Below are 19781 nucleotides of genomic sequence, written 5' to 3'. Positions count from 1 at the left end.
TCTTAATTGTACAGTTGAATTCTCTAATGGTTGAGATGTCATAATGTTTTACTCTGTCACATTTATTATGTCTACCATCATTTCAGATTTGTCAAAATTGTTATCCAGGTTGAGCCTTGAGGTAGAGCTTTGTCTTTAGAAATGACACCATTGATGATTGGGAACACTAAAAATCCGACGTAGATTTTTTAGGCATGGAAAATATGATGTTTTTTATGGCAATTTATATTAGCACGATGATGGCAATTTAGTTTGTAATAATGGCAATTTTTTGACAAAAATGAACTAAAGCAGATTTGCCATGCTCTCCAGCTACACATGCCATCTTCGATGAATATAATTTTGTCATGGAGAGCGGTCGATTTGCCATGGTAAACGATCTAACTTCAGATTTGTAGTGGAGCCCTTGATGATTTTCTTGGAGTCTTTGGTAAATGAACATCTTTGGAGGCATCCAAGTGTATGGTTTGTTAACTTTTGTCGGTGGGTGTCCTTCAACTATATGTTTTATGGTGCAGTACTCTTTATTTTATCAACTGTGATAAGAACCTGGGAGGAATTACGGTAAAAAACCCATAAATCCTTTGGTTTTTCTATGATGCATTTGGAGAAAAGGGAGGTTAATTTGTTGTCATTAAACTTTTGATCTCCTTGATAAGGCTTAGTACCACACCCCACTGTTACAAATGTTGTCCTTGCACTAGCTAGTTCGCCGACAACTATAATTGTTAGAGAATTATGAACAATATACTTCCACATTTCCTCTCATCTCTAAGCCTGGCATAGATTGATGTCAGCCAAAAATCATATATTTCAACATTATTGATTAAATTGAGCCTGTTGAATGATGAGACCCTTTCCTATTGATGGTTTTGATAATACAGAGGTTGATGCACTAAGTGTGTAATGCTGACTTTTGTCTTGTTTTCTTTTGTGTGCGGCAGAAGTAATGGTGTCTATGTGTTCTTCAGTTTATATTATTGCACATGTGGTCAATGTTATGTAGTTTATAGTCTATGTTATCACGCATGTGGGTCCTTCATACATGTGCCTTCTGGTTGGTGTTTTAAGTTGTATTTTCTTTGTTTTCATTGGTAGCTTGATTTCCTACTCATTTTAGCTTTTCTCTTAATTTGCAGAATGCATTTATGTCGTTTATTTGTAGCTTACTAATGGTTGACTTGAAAGAGTGTCATCTCACCAACTTCTAATGAAACCATCAAGCACAAGTCCACTAGTTTTCCAGCAAAAGGGCCTGTGTGTTGCAATGGAAGAAAAAAAAATCATAATCAAAAGAGTCAGCATAATCGAGATCCACTATCACTCTCAATTTCGTGAAATCATAAACAATTTTCTAAATCATAAACTTTTTTAAAACTCGTGCACTCATGAAATTGTGAACATTTTTCAAATTCGTGAACGTTATTACAAAATTTTGAATATTTTTTGAATTCATCAACATTTTATATTATTCGCAAGCATTTTTAAAAAATTCTAGAATTGACGAACATTTTTTCGGGAAATTGGTGGAACATATTTTGAAGTTCATGATCATTTTTTTTAATTTTACATTTTTTTGAAATGAATGATCCTTTTTTGAATCAGCGAACATTTATCAATGAATAAACTATTTTGTAACCCCCGAACTATTTTTGAATTTTTAGGATATTTTTATATTCATGAACATTTTTTTAATTGATGAGATTTTGTTCTATTTCATTAACTTCTTCAATGCACGAACTTCTTAAAAAATCATAAACATTTTTTGATTTCCCGAACATTTGTTTTCAAAATGTGAACATTTTTTGAATAAGCAACATTTTTTTTACAAAAAATCACGAACATTTTATGATTTATTAAACATTTTATTTCAAAATTCTATTTTTTAAAGTTCGGAAATTTTTTTGTGTCCCAAATTATTTAGAGTAAAAAACATAAACGGAAACAAAAAAATGATTTTTTTTTAAAAACAGGCCGCCCGATCATGGGCCGGCCCAATCGGGCGCGTTGCGTCTTCTCCGAGCACGCAGAGCGCAGTATAGGAGGTCCCTACTGCATGGACCGGCTCAGGCGGGGGATTCCCCTATGTGGAACATTTTTTTATCACTTTAGGTGATATTTGTGTTGACGCAGAGCACTAGGTTTCCACAAAATTAATGTTGACGCTGCAGTTTGGTTTGGCTGGTCGATGCAAATCTTCAGAGACCAGGACGACCCAGAGACTTTGGAAGCTATGGCATGTGGAGAAGGACTTGCCCTGGCTAGTGATTTAGTTCTGAACAAAATTCAGATCGCTACTGACCGTCTTACAACTGTCAAGCATCTTTAGGGATCCTACTTAGGACGGAACTGTGTGATCATCAACGATACAATGGAGAAGAAGATGGAGTTTCTCGAAGCATAGATCACACATGAGGCGTGAGATCATAACACTCAAGCACACAACCTGGCTAGGCAACTCTGTTTTTAGATTTTGGTCGTCATATGTGGCTGGTGGCGGCCAGAATTCTTGTTTATTCTTGACTTTGTTCCTTAAGTAATATAGTGCGCACTTTCTCAAAAAAATTAGGTGACATTGATGGGTAATATTTTGCAACTTGGGGCCAATTTCCGTGACGTACCACCAGAAGCAATAGCTTCATTATTATTAGATACAAATTCCGCCAAACATCATCAATTCATCATTAAGGACAGTAAAACTGAGCCTAAAGTGAGCTCTCTCAAGCCATCGGCGATTTTGGCCGTTGGATTTCGGTTTGGATCAATTCTGGCCATCAGATCGTCGTTCCATTGCGACTTTCCCGCGACCTGGGCCATTTGTCCTGATGGGCTGCTAGTCTCATGACTTTTTCGAGGTCTGTGGTTGATTGGGCTTAACTGGGCTGTTATGGAAGCCCAGTCCACACGATCGACCCCGCATCACCAGCGGTGGCTGGATCGACCCTCGCGTCTCTCAATCGTCACCCGCTTCAACTAGATCCCCTTCATCTTTCTCTCTAGCAGCGACCGCCGCCTTGCACCGCAGCCGTCTGCGCCCACGTCGTCATGGTAGGAAGATGCTGCCCCGTGTGTCCTCGCTCCCGATCTCCCCAACAGCTGGATACAGAGGATGCATGCGTTGTGGGATATAGAGGATGCATGCAGTCTGCATGGATCTTGCTGAGGCAACCGAGGGGATCAACCCGAGCTGAGGCGCGATAGGGGATCCAGCCGAGGCGATGCGCGCGAGGGGATCCAGCCGAGGCACCCGAGGGGATTCACGATTCGGATCGCCTTGTCTCAATAAGTCTTAAATTGGTTGTAGCTCTGATCTTTCCAAAAGTTTTCAGTGATTTGTTAGTGGGGGTAGGGCGTAGTTCCGGTATTAGATTAGGTTATCCCCATCTCTATAAGGGCATGTACAATGGTGGCATATGGATACATATGCCTCATAACAAAAAGTAATTTGAGGCATATGTGTTGATTTTTTCTTCCCAATGCAAACTACTAATAGTGGGCCTCATAAAAAAATGACTCTCACTACACATGCATCCCTCCTCTTCACTTCAACTTTTTCCAACTTTATGCACGGACCACACTTTTCTCTCTAAGCACCCGCCTCCTAGAGAGGATCCTGCTTCCCCATCCGAACCTACTTTTTCTGTCATTCGATCCTACATGACATGTGTGGCATCACCCTAGGGCTATGCATTGGCCATGCCCTAAGTCTTCAATTGGCCAGGACCACTCCCTTTTCCTTGTCCAATGTAACAAATCTAGCGATTCTAAGCTGTAACAAATCTGGCGATTTTGACTCATCTTTGGTTACTATACCGAAATTGATATTTTCTTGTTAGAGATTCCTTTAGTTCCATGCGACAACTTTTATTGTTATAGTATTGGATATGCTTGCTGAATAACTAACTAGAGAACTGCCATATGCATAGTAACACAATTGTGGAAGATCTTATAGTTCCTAATCAAGATAGCACAAGGAAAGGGGGAAGAAAGGTTATGCAAATATCTAATTATGTTAGACATCACTACATGTAAGAGACAATCTATAATTAAACTTTCCTTTAATAATTAGTGTACTCAACTCTCCTTTCTTAATATGTTCCTGTTGTTTAGACACGATTCTCTATCCATGTCATGATACTCTTTCCTTTTCTGTATTTGTAGATGGAAAAGGATGTAGGTTCGATTCCAGGTACAATTAATCAATCTAGAAGGGAGAAAAAAATTCTTTGTAATTTACATACAATGTGAGTTTGTTGTTAAATTCAACATCTTTTAGCAATACTATTTATGTCGTCCTTTTTAATAGCCTGGCAATGACAGGCAATATCCACGATTGTTCTGCATAAGAAAATGCACTATCCAATACAATCTTCTTTGTAATAATTGTCAACCCCTAACATTCAACATTACAAATAGACGGGCACAACAACTTGCTAGCATGAGTTATTGGTATAACAAATGTGCAAATTCGTTGCTTTGTGTATTCTGGTGTACCATTTTTATTACTTAGTTTAAGTTGCTGCTTTAGTGATAGATAAATGCCACTACTACTTTGTTAATCAAGCTGATCAAACTTCTTTTTATTGCACCTTTCTCTCCTTGAACCATTTTAATCATTTTTTACCGAAGAACCGAACTAACATAATTTGACTGTGTCTTCAGTTTCAACTAGCAAGGAAGAAATTCTTCAAGCCTCAAGCATTGCTAGGTTTCGACACCAAGATTATCTTTTAAGTGTCAAACAACGGTGAGTTATTTGTGCATTTCCTCTCTGAATTTCTTATGATGTCTCGAATTATGACTCTCTTTATAGTGTACTCATGCACATAAATGCCACACTATTGTTTGCTCCTATGGTTGTTGAAGGAAATATGCCGTAGAGGCAATAATAAAGTTATTATTTATTTCCTTATATCATGATAAATTTTAATTATTCATGCTAGAATTGTATTAACCGGAAACATAATACATGTGTGAATACATAGACAAACAGAGTGTCACTAGTATGCCTCTACTTGACTAGCTCGTTAATCAAAGATGGTTATGTTTTCTAATCATGGACAAAGAGTTGTTATTTGATTAACGGGATCACATCATTAGGTGAATGATCTGATTGACATGAACCATTCTATTAGCTTAGCACCCGATCGTTTAGTATGTTGCTATTGCTTTCTTCATGACTTATACATGTTCCTATGACTATGAGATTATGCAACTCCCGTTTGCCGGAGGAACACTTTGTGTGCTACCAAACGTCACAACGTAACTGGGTGATTATAAAGGTGCTCTACAGGTGTCTCCAAAGGTACATGTTGGGTTGGCGTATTTCGAGATTAGGATTTGTCACTCCGATTGTCGGAGAGGTATCTCTGGGCCCTCTCGGTAATGCACATCACTTAAGCCTTGCATGCATTGCAACTAATGAGTTAGTTGCGGGATGATGTATTACGGAACGAGTAAAGAGGCTTGCCGGTAACGAGATTGAACTAGGTATTGGATACCGACGATCGAATCTCGGGCAAGTAACATACCGATGACAAAGGGAACAACGTATGTTGTTATGCGGTCTGACCGATAAAGATCTTCGTAGAATATGTAGGAGCCAATATGGGCATCCAGGTCCCGCTGTTGGTTATTGACCGGAGACGTGTCTCGGTCATGTCTACATTGTTCTCGAACCGTAGGGTCCGCACGCTTAAAGTTACGATGACAGTTTCATTATGAGTTTATGTATTTTGATGTACCGAAGGTTGTTCGGAGTCCCGGATGTGATCACGGACATGACGAGGAGTCTCGAAATGGTCGAGACATAAAGATTGATATATTGGACGGCTATATTCGGACACCGGAAGTGTTCCGGGGAAGCTTTGGATAAAACCGGAGAACCACGGGGTTACCGGACCCCCCCGGGGGTTAATGGGCCTCATGGGCCTAAAATGGAGAAGAGGAAAGGCAGCCAGGGCAGGTTGCGCGCCCCTCTCCCCCTAGTCCGAATTGGACAAGGAGGAAGGGGCGGCGCCCCCCCTTTCCTTCCTCTCCTCTCTCCCTTCCTTCCCCCTCTCCTACTTGGACAAAGAAAGGGAGGGGAGTCCTACTCCCAGTAGGAGTAGGACTCCTCCTGCGCGCCTCCTGCTAGGGCCGGCCGCACCCCCCCTTGGCTCCTTTATATACGGGGGCAAGGGGGCACCCTAGGACACACAAGTTGATCTTCGTGATCGTTCCTTAGCCGTGTGTGGTGCCCCCCTCCATGATATTACACCTCGATAATATTGTAGCGGTGCTTAGGCGAAGCCCTACGACGATTAAACATCAAGATAGTCACCACGCCGTCGTGCTGACGAAACTCCTCCCCGAAGCTTTGCTGGATCGGAGCCCGGGGTGCGTCATCGAGCTGTACGTGTGTCAAGAACTCGGAGGTGCTGGAGTAACGGTGCTTGGATCAGTTGGACCGGGAAGACGTACGACTACTTCCTCTACGTTGCGTCAACGCTTTCGCGTCGATCTACAAGGGTACGTAGATCACACTCTCCCCTCTCGTTGCTATGCATCACCATGATCTTGCGTGTGCGTAGGAAATTTTTTGAAATTATTACGTTCCCCAACAGTGGTATCAGAGCCTAGGTTTTATGTGTTGATGTTATATGCACGAGTAGAACACAAGTGAGTTGTGGGCGATATAAGTCATACTGCTTACCAGCATGTCATACTTTGGTTCGGCGGTATTGTTGGATGAAGCGGCCCGGACCGACATTACGCGTATGCTTACGCGAGACTGGTTCTACCGACGTGCTTTGCACACAGGTGGCTGGCGGGTGTTAGTTTCTCCAACTTTAGTTGAACCGAGTGTGGCTACGCCCGGTCCTTGCGAAGGTTAAAACAGCACCAACTTGACAAACTATCGTTGTGGTTTTTGATGCGTAGGTAAGAACGGTTCTTGTTAAGCCCGTAGCAGCCACGTAAAACTTGCAACAACAAAGTAGAGGACGTCTAACTTGTTTTTGCAGGGCATGTTGTGATGTGATATGGTCAAGACGTGATGAGATATAAGTTGTTGTATGAGATGATCATGTTTTGTTGAAGTTATCGGCAACTGGCAAAATCCTTATGGTTGTCTCTCTATTGCATAAGATGCAAGCGCCCAATAACTGCTTTACTTTATCGCTATGCGATAGCAATAGTTGCAAGAGCAATTGTTGGCGAGACGACCACATGATGACACATTGATATAGATCAAGATGATGGAGATCATGGTGTCATGCCGGTGACGATAGAGATCATAACAGTACTTTGGAGATGGAAATCAAAGGCGCAAGATGATGATGGCCATATCATGTCACATATTTTGATTGCATATGATGTTTATCTTTTATACATCTTATTTTGCTTAGTTTGACGGTAGCATTTTAAGATGATCTCTCACTAATTATCAAGAAGTGTTCTCCCTGAGTATGCACCATTGCGAAAGTTCTTCGTGCTGAGACACCACGTGATGATCGGGTGTGATAGGCTCTACGTTCAAATACAACGGGTGCAAAACAGTTGCACTCGCGGAATACTCAGGTTATACTTGACGAGCCAAGCATATACAGATATGGCCTCGGAACACGGAGACCGAAAGGTCGAGCGTGAATCATATAGTAGATATGATCAACATAGTGATGTTCACCAATGAAACTGCTCCATCTCACGTGATGATCGGACATGGTTTAGTTGATTTGGATCACGTGATCACTTAGAGGATTAGAGGGATGTCTATCTAAGTGGGAGTTCTTAAGTAATATGATTAATTGAACTTAAATTTATCATGAACTTAGTCCTGGTAGTATTTTGCAAATTATGTTGTAGATCAATAGCTCGCGTTGTTGCTTCCCTGTGTTTATTTTGATATGTTCCTAGAGAAAATTGTGTTGAAAAATGTTAGTAGCAATGATGCGGATTGGATCCGTGATCTGAGGTTTATCCTCATTGCTGCATAGAAGAATTATGTCCTTGATGCACCGCTAGGTGACAGACCTATTGCAGGAGCAGATGCAGACGTTATGAACGTTTGGCTAGCATAATATGATGACTACTTGATAGTTTAGTGCACCATGCTTAATGGCTTAGAATCGGGACTTCAAAGACATTTTGAACGTCATGGAACATATGAGATGTTCCAGGAGTTGAAGTTAATATTTCAAGCAAATACCCGAGTTGAGAGATATGAAGTCTCCAACAAGTTCTATAGCTAAAAGATGGAGGAGAATCGCTCAACTAGTGAGCATGTGCCCAGATTGTCTGAGTACTACAATCACTTGAATCAAGTGGGAGTTAATCTTCCAGATAAGATAGTGATTGATAGAATTCTCTAGTCAGCATCACCAAGTTAGTAGAACTTCGTGATGAACTATGATATGCAAGGGATAACGAAAACGATTTCCAAGCTCTTCGTAATGCGGAAATTGATGAAGGTAGAAATCGAGAAAAACATCAAGTGTTGATGGTAGACAAGACCACTAGTTTCAAGAAAAGGGCAGAGGGAAGAAGGGGAACTTCAAAAAGAATAGCAAGCAAGTTGCTGCTCAAGTGAAGAAGCCCAAGTCTGATCCTAAGCCTGAGACTAAGTGCTTCTACTGCAAAGGGACTGGTCACTGGAAGCGGAACTACCCCAAGTGATTGGCAGATAAGAAGGATGGCAAAGTGAACATAAGTATATTTGATATACATGTTATTGATGTGTACTTTACTAGTGTTTATAGCAACCCCTCAGTATTTGATACTAGTTGAGTTGCTAAGATTTGTAACTCGAAATGGGAGTTGCAGAATAAAGACTAGTTGAGGGTGAAGTGACGATGTGTGTTGGAAGTGGTTCCAAGATTGATATGATCATCATCGCACACTCCCTATACTTTCGGGATTAGTGTTGAACCTGAATAAGTGTTATTTGGTGTTTGCGTTGAGCATGAATATGATTTGATCATGTTTATTGTAATACGGTTATTCATTTAAGTAAGAGAATAAATTGTTGTTCTGTTTACATGAATAAAAGCTTATATGGTTACACACCCAATGAAAATAGTTCGTTGGATCTCGATCGTAGTGATACACATAATCATAATATTGAAACCAAAAGATGCAAAGTTAATAATGATAGTGCAACTTATTTGTGGCACTGCCGTTTAGGTCATATTGGTGTAAAGCACATGAAGAAACTCCATGCTGATGGGATTTTGGAATCACTTGATTATGAATCACTTGATGCTTGCGAACCATGCCTCATGGGCAAGATGACTAAGACTCCGTTCTTCGGAGCGAGCAACTGACTTATTGGAAATAATACATACTGATGTATGCGGTCCGATGAGTGTTAAGGCTCACGGCAAGTATCGTTATTTTTTGAACTTCACAGATGATTTGAGCAGATATGGGTATATCTACTTGATGAAACATAAGTCTGAAACATTTGAAAAGTTCAAAGAATTTCAGAGTGAAGTGGAAAATCATCGTGACAAGAAAATAAAGTTTCTACGATCTGATCGCGGAGACAAATTTTTGAGTTACGAGTTTGGTCCTCAATTAAAACAATGTGGAATAGTTTCACAAACTCATGCCACATGGAACACCACAGCATAATGGTGTGTCCGAACGTCATAACCGTACTTTATTGGATATAATGCAATCTATGATGTCTCTTACCGATCTACCACTATCGTTTTGGGGTTATGCATTAGAGACAGCTGCATTCACGTTAAAAGGGCACCATCTAAATCTGTTGAGACGACACCATATGAACTGTGGTTTGGCAAAAAACCAAAGTTGTCGTTTCTCAAAGTTTGGGGTTGCAATGCTTATGTGAAAAAGTTTCATCCTGATAAGCTCAAACCCAAATCGGAAAAGTGTGTCTTCATAGGATACCCAAAAGTTATTGTTGGGTACACCTTCTATCACAGATCCGAAGGCAAGACTTTTGTTGCTAAATTCGGAAACTTTCTGGAGAAGGAGTTTCTCTCGAAAGAAGTGAGTGGGAGGAAAGTAGAACTTGATGAGGTAACTGTACCTGCTCCCTTATTGAAAAGTAGTTCATCACAGAAATCTGTTCCTGTGACTACTACACCAATTAGTGAGGAAGCTAATGATGATGATCATGTAACTTCAAATCAAGTTACTATCGAATCTCGTAGGTAAACCATAATGAGATCCGCACTAGAGTGGTACGGTAACCCTATTCTGTAGGTCATGTTACTTGACCATGACGAACCTACGAACTATGAGGAAGCGATGATGAGCCCAGATTCCGATAAATGGCTTGAGGCCATGAAATCTGAGATAGGATCCATGTATGAGAACAAAGTGTGGACTTTGGTGGACTTGCCCGAGGATCGGCAAGCCATTGATAATAAATGGATCTTCAAGAGGAAGACGGACACGGATAGTAGTGTTACTATCTACAAAGCTAGAATTGTCGCAAAAGGTTTTTGACAAGTTCAAGGTGTTGACTACAATGAGATTTTCTCACTCATATCTATGCTTAAGTCTGTCCGAATCATGTTAGCAATTGCCACATTTTATGAAATCTGGCAAATGGATAAACAAAACTGCATTCCTTAATGGATTTATTAAAGAAGAGTTGTATATGATGCAACCAGAAGGTTTTGTCAATCCTAAAGGTACTAACAAAATATGCAAGCTCCAACGATCCATCTATGGACTGGTGTAAACATCTCGGAGTTGGAATATACGCTTTGATAAGTTGATCAAAGCATATAGTTTTATACAGACTTGCGGTGAAGCCTGTATTTACAAGAATGTGAGTGGGAGCACTACAACATTTCTGATAAGTATATGTGAAAGACATATTGTTGATCGAGATAATGTAGAATTATTTTGCAAAGCATAAAGGAATGTTTGAAAGGAGTTTTTCAAAGAAAGACCTCGGTGAAGCTGCTTACATATTGAGCATCAATATCTATAGAGATAGATCAAGACGCTTGATAAGTTTTTCAATGAGTATATACCTTGACAAGATTTTGAAGTAGTTCAAAATGGAACAGTCAAAGAAGGAGTTCTTGCCTGTGTTACAAAGGTGTGAAGTTGAGTAAGACTCAAAACCCGACCACGGCAGAAGATAGAGAGAGAATGAAAGTCATTCCCTATGCCTCAGCCATAGGTTCTATAAAGTATGCCATGCTGTGTACCAGACCTATTGTATACCCTGCCCTGAGTTTGGCAAGGGAGTACAATAGTGATCTAGGAATAGATCACTGGACATTGGTCAAAATTATCCTTAGTGGAATAAGGATATGTTTCTCGATTATGGAGGTGACAAAAGGTTCATCGTAAAGGGTTACGTCGATGCAAGTTTTGACACTGATCCAGATGACTCTAAGTCTCAATCTGGATACATATTAAAAGTGGGAGCAATTAGCTAGAGTAGCTCCATGCAGAGCATTGTTGACATAGAAATTTGCAAAATACTTACAGATCTGAATGTGGCAGACCCGTTGACTAAACTTCTCTCACAAGCAAAACATGATCACACCTCAGTACTCTTTGGGTGTTAATCACATAGCGATGTGAACTAGATTATTGACTCTAGTAAACCCTTTGGGTGTTGGTCACAAGTCGATGTGAACTATGGGTGTTAATCACATGGTGATGTGAACTATTGATGTTAAATCACATGGCGATGTGAACTAGATTATTGACTCTAGTGCAAGTGGGAGACTGAAGGAAATATGCCCTAGAGGCAATAATAAAGTTATTATTTATTTCCTTATATCATGATAAATGTTTATTATTCATGCTAGAATTGTATTAACCAGAAACATAATACATGTGTGAATACATAGACAAACAGAGTGTCACTAGTATGCCTCTACTTGACTAGCTCGTTAATCAAAGATGGTTATGTTTCCTAACCATGGACAAAGAGTTGTTATTTGATTAACGGGATCACATCATTAGGTGAATGATCTGATTGACATGACCCATTCCATTAGCTTAGCACCCGATCGTTTAGTATGTTGCTATTGCTTTCTTCATGACTTATACATGTTCCTATGACTATGAGATTATGCAACTCCTGTTTGCCGGAGGAACACTTTGTGTGCTACCAAACGTCACAACGTAACTGGGTGATTATAAAGGTGCTCTACAGGTGTCTCCAAAGGTACATTGGGTTGGCGTATTTCGAGATTAGGATTTGTCACTCCGATTGTCGGAGAGGTATCTCTGGGCCCTCTCGGTAATGCACATCACTTAAGCCTTGCAAGCATTGCAACTAATGAGTTAGTTGCGGGATGATGTATTACGGAATGAGTAAAGAGACTTGCCAGTAACGAGATTGAACTAGGTATTGGATACCGACGATCGAATCTCGGGCAAGTAACATACCGATGACAAAGGGAACAACGTATGTTGTTATGCGGTCTGACCGATAAAGATCTTCGTAGAATATGTAGGAGCCAATATGGGCATCCAGGTCCCGCTGTTGGTTATTGACCGGAGACGTGTCTCGGTCATGTCTACATTGTTCTCGGACCGTAGGGTCCGCACGCTTAAAGTTACGATGACAGTTTCATTATGAGTTTATGTATTTTGATGTACCGAAGGTTGTTCGGAGTCCCGGATGTGATCACGGACATGACGAGGAGTCTCGAAATGGTTGAGACATAAATATTGATATATTGGACGGCTATATTCGGACACCGGAAGTGTTCCGGGGAAGTTTCGGATAAAACCGGAGAACCGGGGGGTTACCAGAACCCCCCGGGGGGTTAATGGGCCTCATGGGCCTAAAGTGGAGAAGAGGAAAGGCAGCCAGGGCAGGCCGCGCGCCCCCTCTCCCCCTAGTCCGAATTGGACAAGGAGGGAGGGGCGGCGCCCCCCCTTTCCTTCCTCTCCTCTCTCCCTTCCTTCCCCCTCTCCTACTTGGACAAGGAAAGGGAGGGGAGTCCTACTCCCAGTAGGAGTAGGACTCCTCCTGCGCGCCTCCTGCTAGGGCCGGCCGCACCCCCCTTGGCTCCTTTATATACGGGGGCAAGGGGGCACCCTAGGACACACAAGTTGATCTTCGTAATCGTTCCTTAGCCGTGTGCGGTGCCCCCCTCCACGATATTACACCTCGATCATATTGTAGCGGTGCTTAGGCGAAGCCCTACGACGGTTAAACATCAAGATAGTCACCACGCTGTCGTGCTGACGAAACTCCTCCCCGAAGCTTTGCTGGATCGGAGCTCGGGGTGCGTCATCGAGCTGTACATGTGTCAAGAACTCGGAGGTGCCGGAGTAACGGTGCTTGGATCGGTTGGACCGGGAAGACGTACGACTACTTCCTCTACGTTGCGTCAACGCTTCCGCGTCGATCTACAAGGGTACATAGATCACACTCTCCCCTCTCGTTGCTATGCTTCACCATGATCTTGCGTGTGCGTAGGAATTTTTTTGAAATTACTACGTTCCCCAACAGTTGTCCTGTTCCTAGCAAATTATTCGGTTTATGCGGCTATCGGTGAAGGTTGCGCTTCTTCTTGGTGTGCCAGGGCTTGGTTTGGTTCAAGCTCCATGTATCAATAGATGACGTTGTGGGAGAAACTAAAAACTAAGGTGACTTTTCTTTTCTGTCGTTCTTCTTTGGTTCTTATTGTTTGTGTTTGGCCGAACAATTAAGTCAAATATAAGCGGACCAAAATAAGTACTGGATGATTTCCCATAGAAAAGTCGTGAACTCTTTTACAACATATTATGTGCCCAATTTTTCATTAGTTAATTGTTGTAGTTTCTCTGTTTAGGCTTCTCAAATAATGGTCAATTAAACAACTAGAAAGTAGAAGGGGCATCCCATAGTTGTATGTGTAGTCCATTTGAAAGATTGAGAATCTGTAAGTAGCTTTAGCTGATGAAGTAGAGGTGCACTCATTCTAAACTGATTATACCGGTGTTATACATTATGTTCTCTCTTGACTTCTTAATCCATAGTTGCTGGTACAGCTCCACCTTAATGTTCAAACCCTCAATATAATGTACATGATGGCCAAGGTTGCTCAATAGAGCTTCATGGTTTCTTTGCTCTAGATGGCGAAGTTGGAAGAAAATTGAACTACATGGTTCCTTTCATGTAAGTACTTATTTCCTGCTCATCCAACACTGCATATGTGGTTATTGATATAACAGTATTGTCGGAATGCCACTCTGCAAAGTACAATTTGAGCAGCAGGCTTCCAGTGGTCATTTATACTTTATAACTCTACATATGCCTAGTTAACATTAATTCACTGCCTGGAGCGGATACGTTCAACATTTTTCGGTTTGTACAGTTTCAGCGGTTTACTAAGTTCCACTCTGGATACATTTCAGTTAACCTTGCCAACAAACACAATAGTTTTTGTCTACTTTGTATCATACAAAAGCAACTTTACATGTCACTTTTTTCGGAAAGGGTTGCGTATGCTGCACACTTTAGTGAGGTTTAATTCAAGATATTTTTGTCATAACTGACCGTGATTGAGTTTTCCCTAAGTTATAAATTTAGCACCATTCCAAGATGTCAAGGTATCTATAGAACTGTTTTAACTTGCTGAAATATTTGCTTCAAGTACCGTCTTATGCATAATGTGTCTTACCATTACAAAATTTCTTGTATCATATGTTCTGTAATTCTGGATTTGCCTCTATGATTGTTTCTTGGAAGCAGAGTTGAGCATACATTAAAATATTTGTGAGAATGATGGCAATGTACACTCTTCCGTGAACGCATAATAATAGTAATGTATAATTCTTCCAGTCACTTGATTAACAAATGGAATGGTAAAGATGTTCAGGGACAGCTGCCTCACAAACCACATTGGCTCCCAATATTTTGGTGCTTCCAGTCCATTGGATGAACGAAGGTTGCTTGATGATAATAATGGTACTGCTGTTATATTGGAGTGTTGGTTGTATATGAAGGGGAGTTGTGGGTTTGTGAAACATTGAATGGTGTACTAATTGCTTTATATGGTAGAATGACTTGCAAAAAATAAGGCATGTTAAATGTTTGATAGTGTTTCTTGAAGCTTGGCATTTCAGGAGTCTAATTGCAGATTGTGATTAGAGCCGAGAGTAAGCTTTTGGTTTATGAGATTGTATGATACATTTGATATGAAAAATTTGCAGCAATTATTCATTTCAATGATGTTCTATAATAATTATTATTAATTTTCACTTCAATATCTTGCATCTGAATTATGATATTTAGGACACTAAAAACCTGACCCACTTTCCAGCCCTCTCATGCCTTCATCTTTCTAGGTTGTCGGATTGTGTGATTCGATCGTTCCTGGCGGTCCAATCAGCTTGAACATGATGTCCTAAGGGTGTATAGTATTTTGCTTGTACAATCATTTTTAAAAACATCCCACATTTTGTTAACTTCCACTAATGAATTTGTTCAAATTACCTACCATACTATTGTACAAATGGATGGGCGCGGCAACGCGCGCCACCAATGATCTAGTATCCCTAAGTCGAGGTCCTTTGAACTGGCCAGTCAATCAAGACATTTTTAATTTGAATTGTGTTGGAGTTGAAATGGTTTATATGTTTTTATAATGGTTTATATGATTTTATAATGTCCTGAACATATGATTGTCACTTAGGTTAACTGGTAGGATGAAGCATGCTCCACCTGTGAAACAAGGCTAGGAAATTGTAGAGATGAAAAGAAACTCTAGATATATATACAAAATCTGCACAAGAAAGTAATGAAATCCAAATAACTCATGTATATCAGTACTATTAATCTATTAATGTAAGAAGTATTGAAGAAGAGAAGACTAGGTTCTGTTGGGAAAATTACGAAGATGCTATGTTGCTAAATCATCTCCTTCTCTAGTCTAACTCAATACTACCTCGGTAACTTAATGTAAGACCCGAGTAGTAGTTAGACACTACATGGATACCTTCTATTGTGTTGGAGCTAGTTTTGTTGTTGCAAAAACTCATATTGACGGTTTTTGATTATTGGCTTAAGATATAGGTATATGCTATTGGAGATGCTCTTAGTGGGTTAGGCGGAGGCCGTTCTAGTCCATTTCATTTGGTGTAACAGGACCATGTTCTTATTCATCACCAGTTGCTTGTAATGGCTTTCTTCATTCTTAATGATGAAAATGACAGGCAATGTGCTGCTTGTTCTTGAAAAAAGGTTTAGATCCACCCATTAGGAAGCCGCACGAGTTTATTTATTGAGGGTAGAAAGGCATCTACCGTGGTTTACAAGAAGATGACGCCAATCACTAGGATACAACTGTGGAAGTAAATTAGGAAGGTTTAAACTGGAATAGATAGATATAGATCGAGTCCATAGTGATTACTACTACATGAGATCTTAACTATTTAATCCGCTAGGATGAAGATCAAAGGGAATGCGGCTTTCCCTAGTCACCTTGAACTGCTAGGATGAAGCATGCTCCATCCTAGGAAACAAGGCTAGGAACTTATAGAGATGAAAAGTAACTCTAGATATACACACAACTTGCACAAGAAACTAATGAAATCCAAAATAACTCTTTATATCAATCTATTTAATGTAGTAAGAAGTATTGAAGAAGAGAAGACTAGGTTCTGTTGAGAAAATTACAATGATGCAATGTTGCTAAATTATCTCCCATGTAACTTAATGTAAGACCCGAGTACTAGTTAGACACCACATGGACACCTTCTATTGTGTAGCTAGTTTTGTTGTTGCAAAAACGTATACTGGTGGTTTTTGGTTATTGGCTTAAGTTATACTCCATCTAGTGTAAAAAACGCTTTATAGGACGGAGGGAGTAGGTATATGCTATTGGAGATGCTCTTAGTGGGTTAGGCGGAGACCGTTCTTGTCCATTTCATTTGGTGTAACAAGACCATGTTCTTATTCATCACCAATTGCCTATAATGACTCTTTTCCTTCTTAATGATAAAAATGACACGCAATGTGTTGCTTGTTCTTGAAGAAAAAAAGTTTTGATCTCACCCATTAGGAAGCCGCATGAGTTAAAAAAAAGGCATCGACCATGGTTTACAGGAAGATGACGCCAATCACTAGGATACAGCTGTAGAAGTAAATTAGAGACGTTTAAACTGGAAGATAGACATAGAGTCCATAGTGATTACTACTACTATACATGAGATCTTAACTACTCCATAGTGTCCATAGTGACTTGCTGAGAAGAAGACTTGGTTGACTATCCCCTCCAACCCTCCATCAATCCAAGAAGCTCGCAGGCGGCAACACTATGAGCTGGTCCGACCTGCCAGCCGAGCTCGTTGCCGGGATCGCCGACAGGATCACCGAGCATGTGGACCTCGCGCGCTTCCGCTCGGTGTGCCCATCTTGGCGCTCGGCCTCGGCGGAGCACGCCGCGCGCCGCCGCGCCCCCCTGCTCCTCCTGCCCTCCCAGAGCTACTCCCGCGCCGACCGCCGTCTCTGGTCCCCCGCCGACGACAGCATCAAGGAGACCCCCATGCCCGCCGCGTGCGGCCGCTCCTTCCTTTTCGCCTCGCCCCGCGGCTGGACGCTCGGCGTGGCCAACGACCTCTCGGCCACGCTGCTGCAACCATTCACCGGCGCGTCGGAGAGCCTGCCCGCGCTGCCGCCTTTCTTCCACGGCGAATATGAGAAGATCCTCCGTGACATGGTATGGGATCGGTCCCCTGGCGTCGTCATGATCTCGCCGGGCAAAGGCGTGTTCTTCTGCAAGCTGCCGGGCGACGGCGGGTCATGGAGCGCCGCCGGATCCTCGCAAACGGCTGCCGTCAGCAGCATCACCTACGACGACGGTACGTTTTACCTTCTGGACGGGCGAGCCCGCAGGGTCACGGCCGTGGACGCCGCAACTTTCGCCGTGACCGCCGTAGTCGAGCCACCAGATCTGGTGTCGCCCAGACACGCTTGGTGCACACCCGAGTCCACGCTCGTCGTGTCCTCCGGCGAGCTGCTCCTCATCGTCAGGACGCACCTCTTGTTCCAAGTAGCACCATACGGCTCGGGGGGCCTCTTCAAGGTCTTCCGCGCGGACAGCCGGGGCCTGGCGGCCGGATGGTCGGAGGTCGCCGGCGGCGGCATCGGCAACCGCGCGCTGTTCGTGGACCATCTCCGCGGCTTCTGCGTGGAGGCCGGCGGGCTCAACGGGGTGCGGAGGAACTGCGTGTACGTGGCCAGCTCGCACGAGATGGTGAACGACGACTACGGGCTGGACGTCTATGGGAGGTACACCGTCTCGGTGCTCGACCTCGACGACCTCACCACCCAGGATCTCTCGTACGGGAACCTGTTGAAGTGCATGTGTGGTAGATTCTGGCAGTGGCCTTCTTGGATCATGCCAAGTCCGCACTGATCCAAACAAAACTATGTGCTTTGTAGCAGGAATAAGAGCTGTTAATTTTCGACCATTTAATTTATCAGTTTTGCTAAAGCACATCTAAGTCCTATATCATTGATCTTATGTTGAGATTCGTGTAGATATTTTCTTTTTCTTTTTTCTTTTCCTCTTCATACTTGATTCACTCACTTAGATGTGCAATAAGTAGGGCACATCTAGATGTGCCCTAGACATTCCCTTAATTTATACAGTCAGCACGGATGGTACGATGTTCAGGTTTTATTTGCAATATTTGTCAGACGTGCTTTGGGTTACAAGTGAGATGTGGTTTAATTTGCAATTTTTGGATTATGAAACGATTCACTCTGTTGCTACGAATAAAATGTGCATTGGTCATGGCCCGGCCCGGCACAACATTCCCGGACGTGTCATCCCGGCACACCACTGCGATATGCAAATGTAATGTTGCGTTCATCAGCAATTCCCATGCATAACCAGTTTTCCCTCACCATGGGAAGTGACATATGAAAAGATGATGAGAATGACCTTTTATGTTTTCCTGAACAGTCAATTTGCAATACTATTAATTAGTAATCGTATCTCTGCTTCAAATATATAAATAGTTTCATACTCCCACCCGTTCCAAATTACTCGTCGTAGAAATGGATGTATCTAGAATTAAAATACATCTAGATACATTCATACCCGCGACAAGTAATTTGAAACGGAGGGAGTACTATGGTACATTACTCAATGCCTTGCAAACAGAAAACACGAAGAGAAAAAAAAACTATCAAAACAATGAAACCACGTGACAAAACCAAATTTAAAAAGCAAAAATGCAAAGTATACAAATATTGTAAAATTGTGACATGAAATGCAATTCGAAACGGAGGGAGTACTATGGTACATTACTCAATGCCTTGCAAACAGAAAACACGAAGAGAAAAAAAAACTATCAAAACAATGAAACCACGTGACAAAACCAAATTTAAAAAGCAAAAATGCAAAGTATACAAATATTGTAATATTTGTCAGACGTGCTTTGGGTTACAAGTGAGATGTGGTTTAATTTGCAATTTTTGGATTATGAAACGATTCACTCTGTTGCTACGAATAAAATGTGCATTGGTCATGGCCCGGCCCGGCACAGCATTCCCGGACGTGTCATCCCGGCACACCACTGCGATATGCAAATGTAATGTTGCGTTCATCAGCAATTCCCATGCATAACCAGTTTTCCCTCACCATGGGAAGTGACAAATGAAAAGATGATGAGAATGACCTTTTATGTTTCCTGAACAGTCAATTTGCAAGACTACATAATTAGTAATCGTATCTCTGCTTCAAATATATAAATAGTTTCATACTCCCATCCGTTCCAAATTACTCGTCGTAGAAATGGATGTATCTAGAATTAAAATATATCTAGATACATTCATACCCGCGACAAGTAAT

The 19781-nt window shown here is 41.6% G+C and overlaps 1 protein-coding gene across 1 annotated transcript; it reads left to right on the top strand.

Annotated features, from left to right (window-relative positions):
• The first annotated feature begins 17237 nt into the window (after positions 1-17237).
• On the top strand, positions 17238-18393 carry LOC119307867. Its single transcript, XM_037583989.1, has one exon. The coding sequence runs from the start codon at positions 17238-17240 to the stop codon at positions 18336-18338; it is 1101 nt and encodes a 366-aa protein (XP_037439886.1). The 3' UTR covers positions 18339-18393.
• The last annotated feature ends 1388 nt before the right edge of the window (positions 18394-19781 follow it).

The sequence above is a fragment of the Triticum dicoccoides genome, chromosome 1A (assembly GCF_002162155.2).
Source record: "Triticum dicoccoides isolate Atlit2015 ecotype Zavitan chromosome 1A, WEW_v2.0, whole genome shotgun sequence".
In the NCBI taxonomy this organism is placed as follows: Eukaryota; Viridiplantae; Streptophyta; class Magnoliopsida; order Poales; family Poaceae; genus Triticum; species Triticum dicoccoides.
This window is presented reverse-complemented; position numbering and strand designations above follow the sequence as displayed.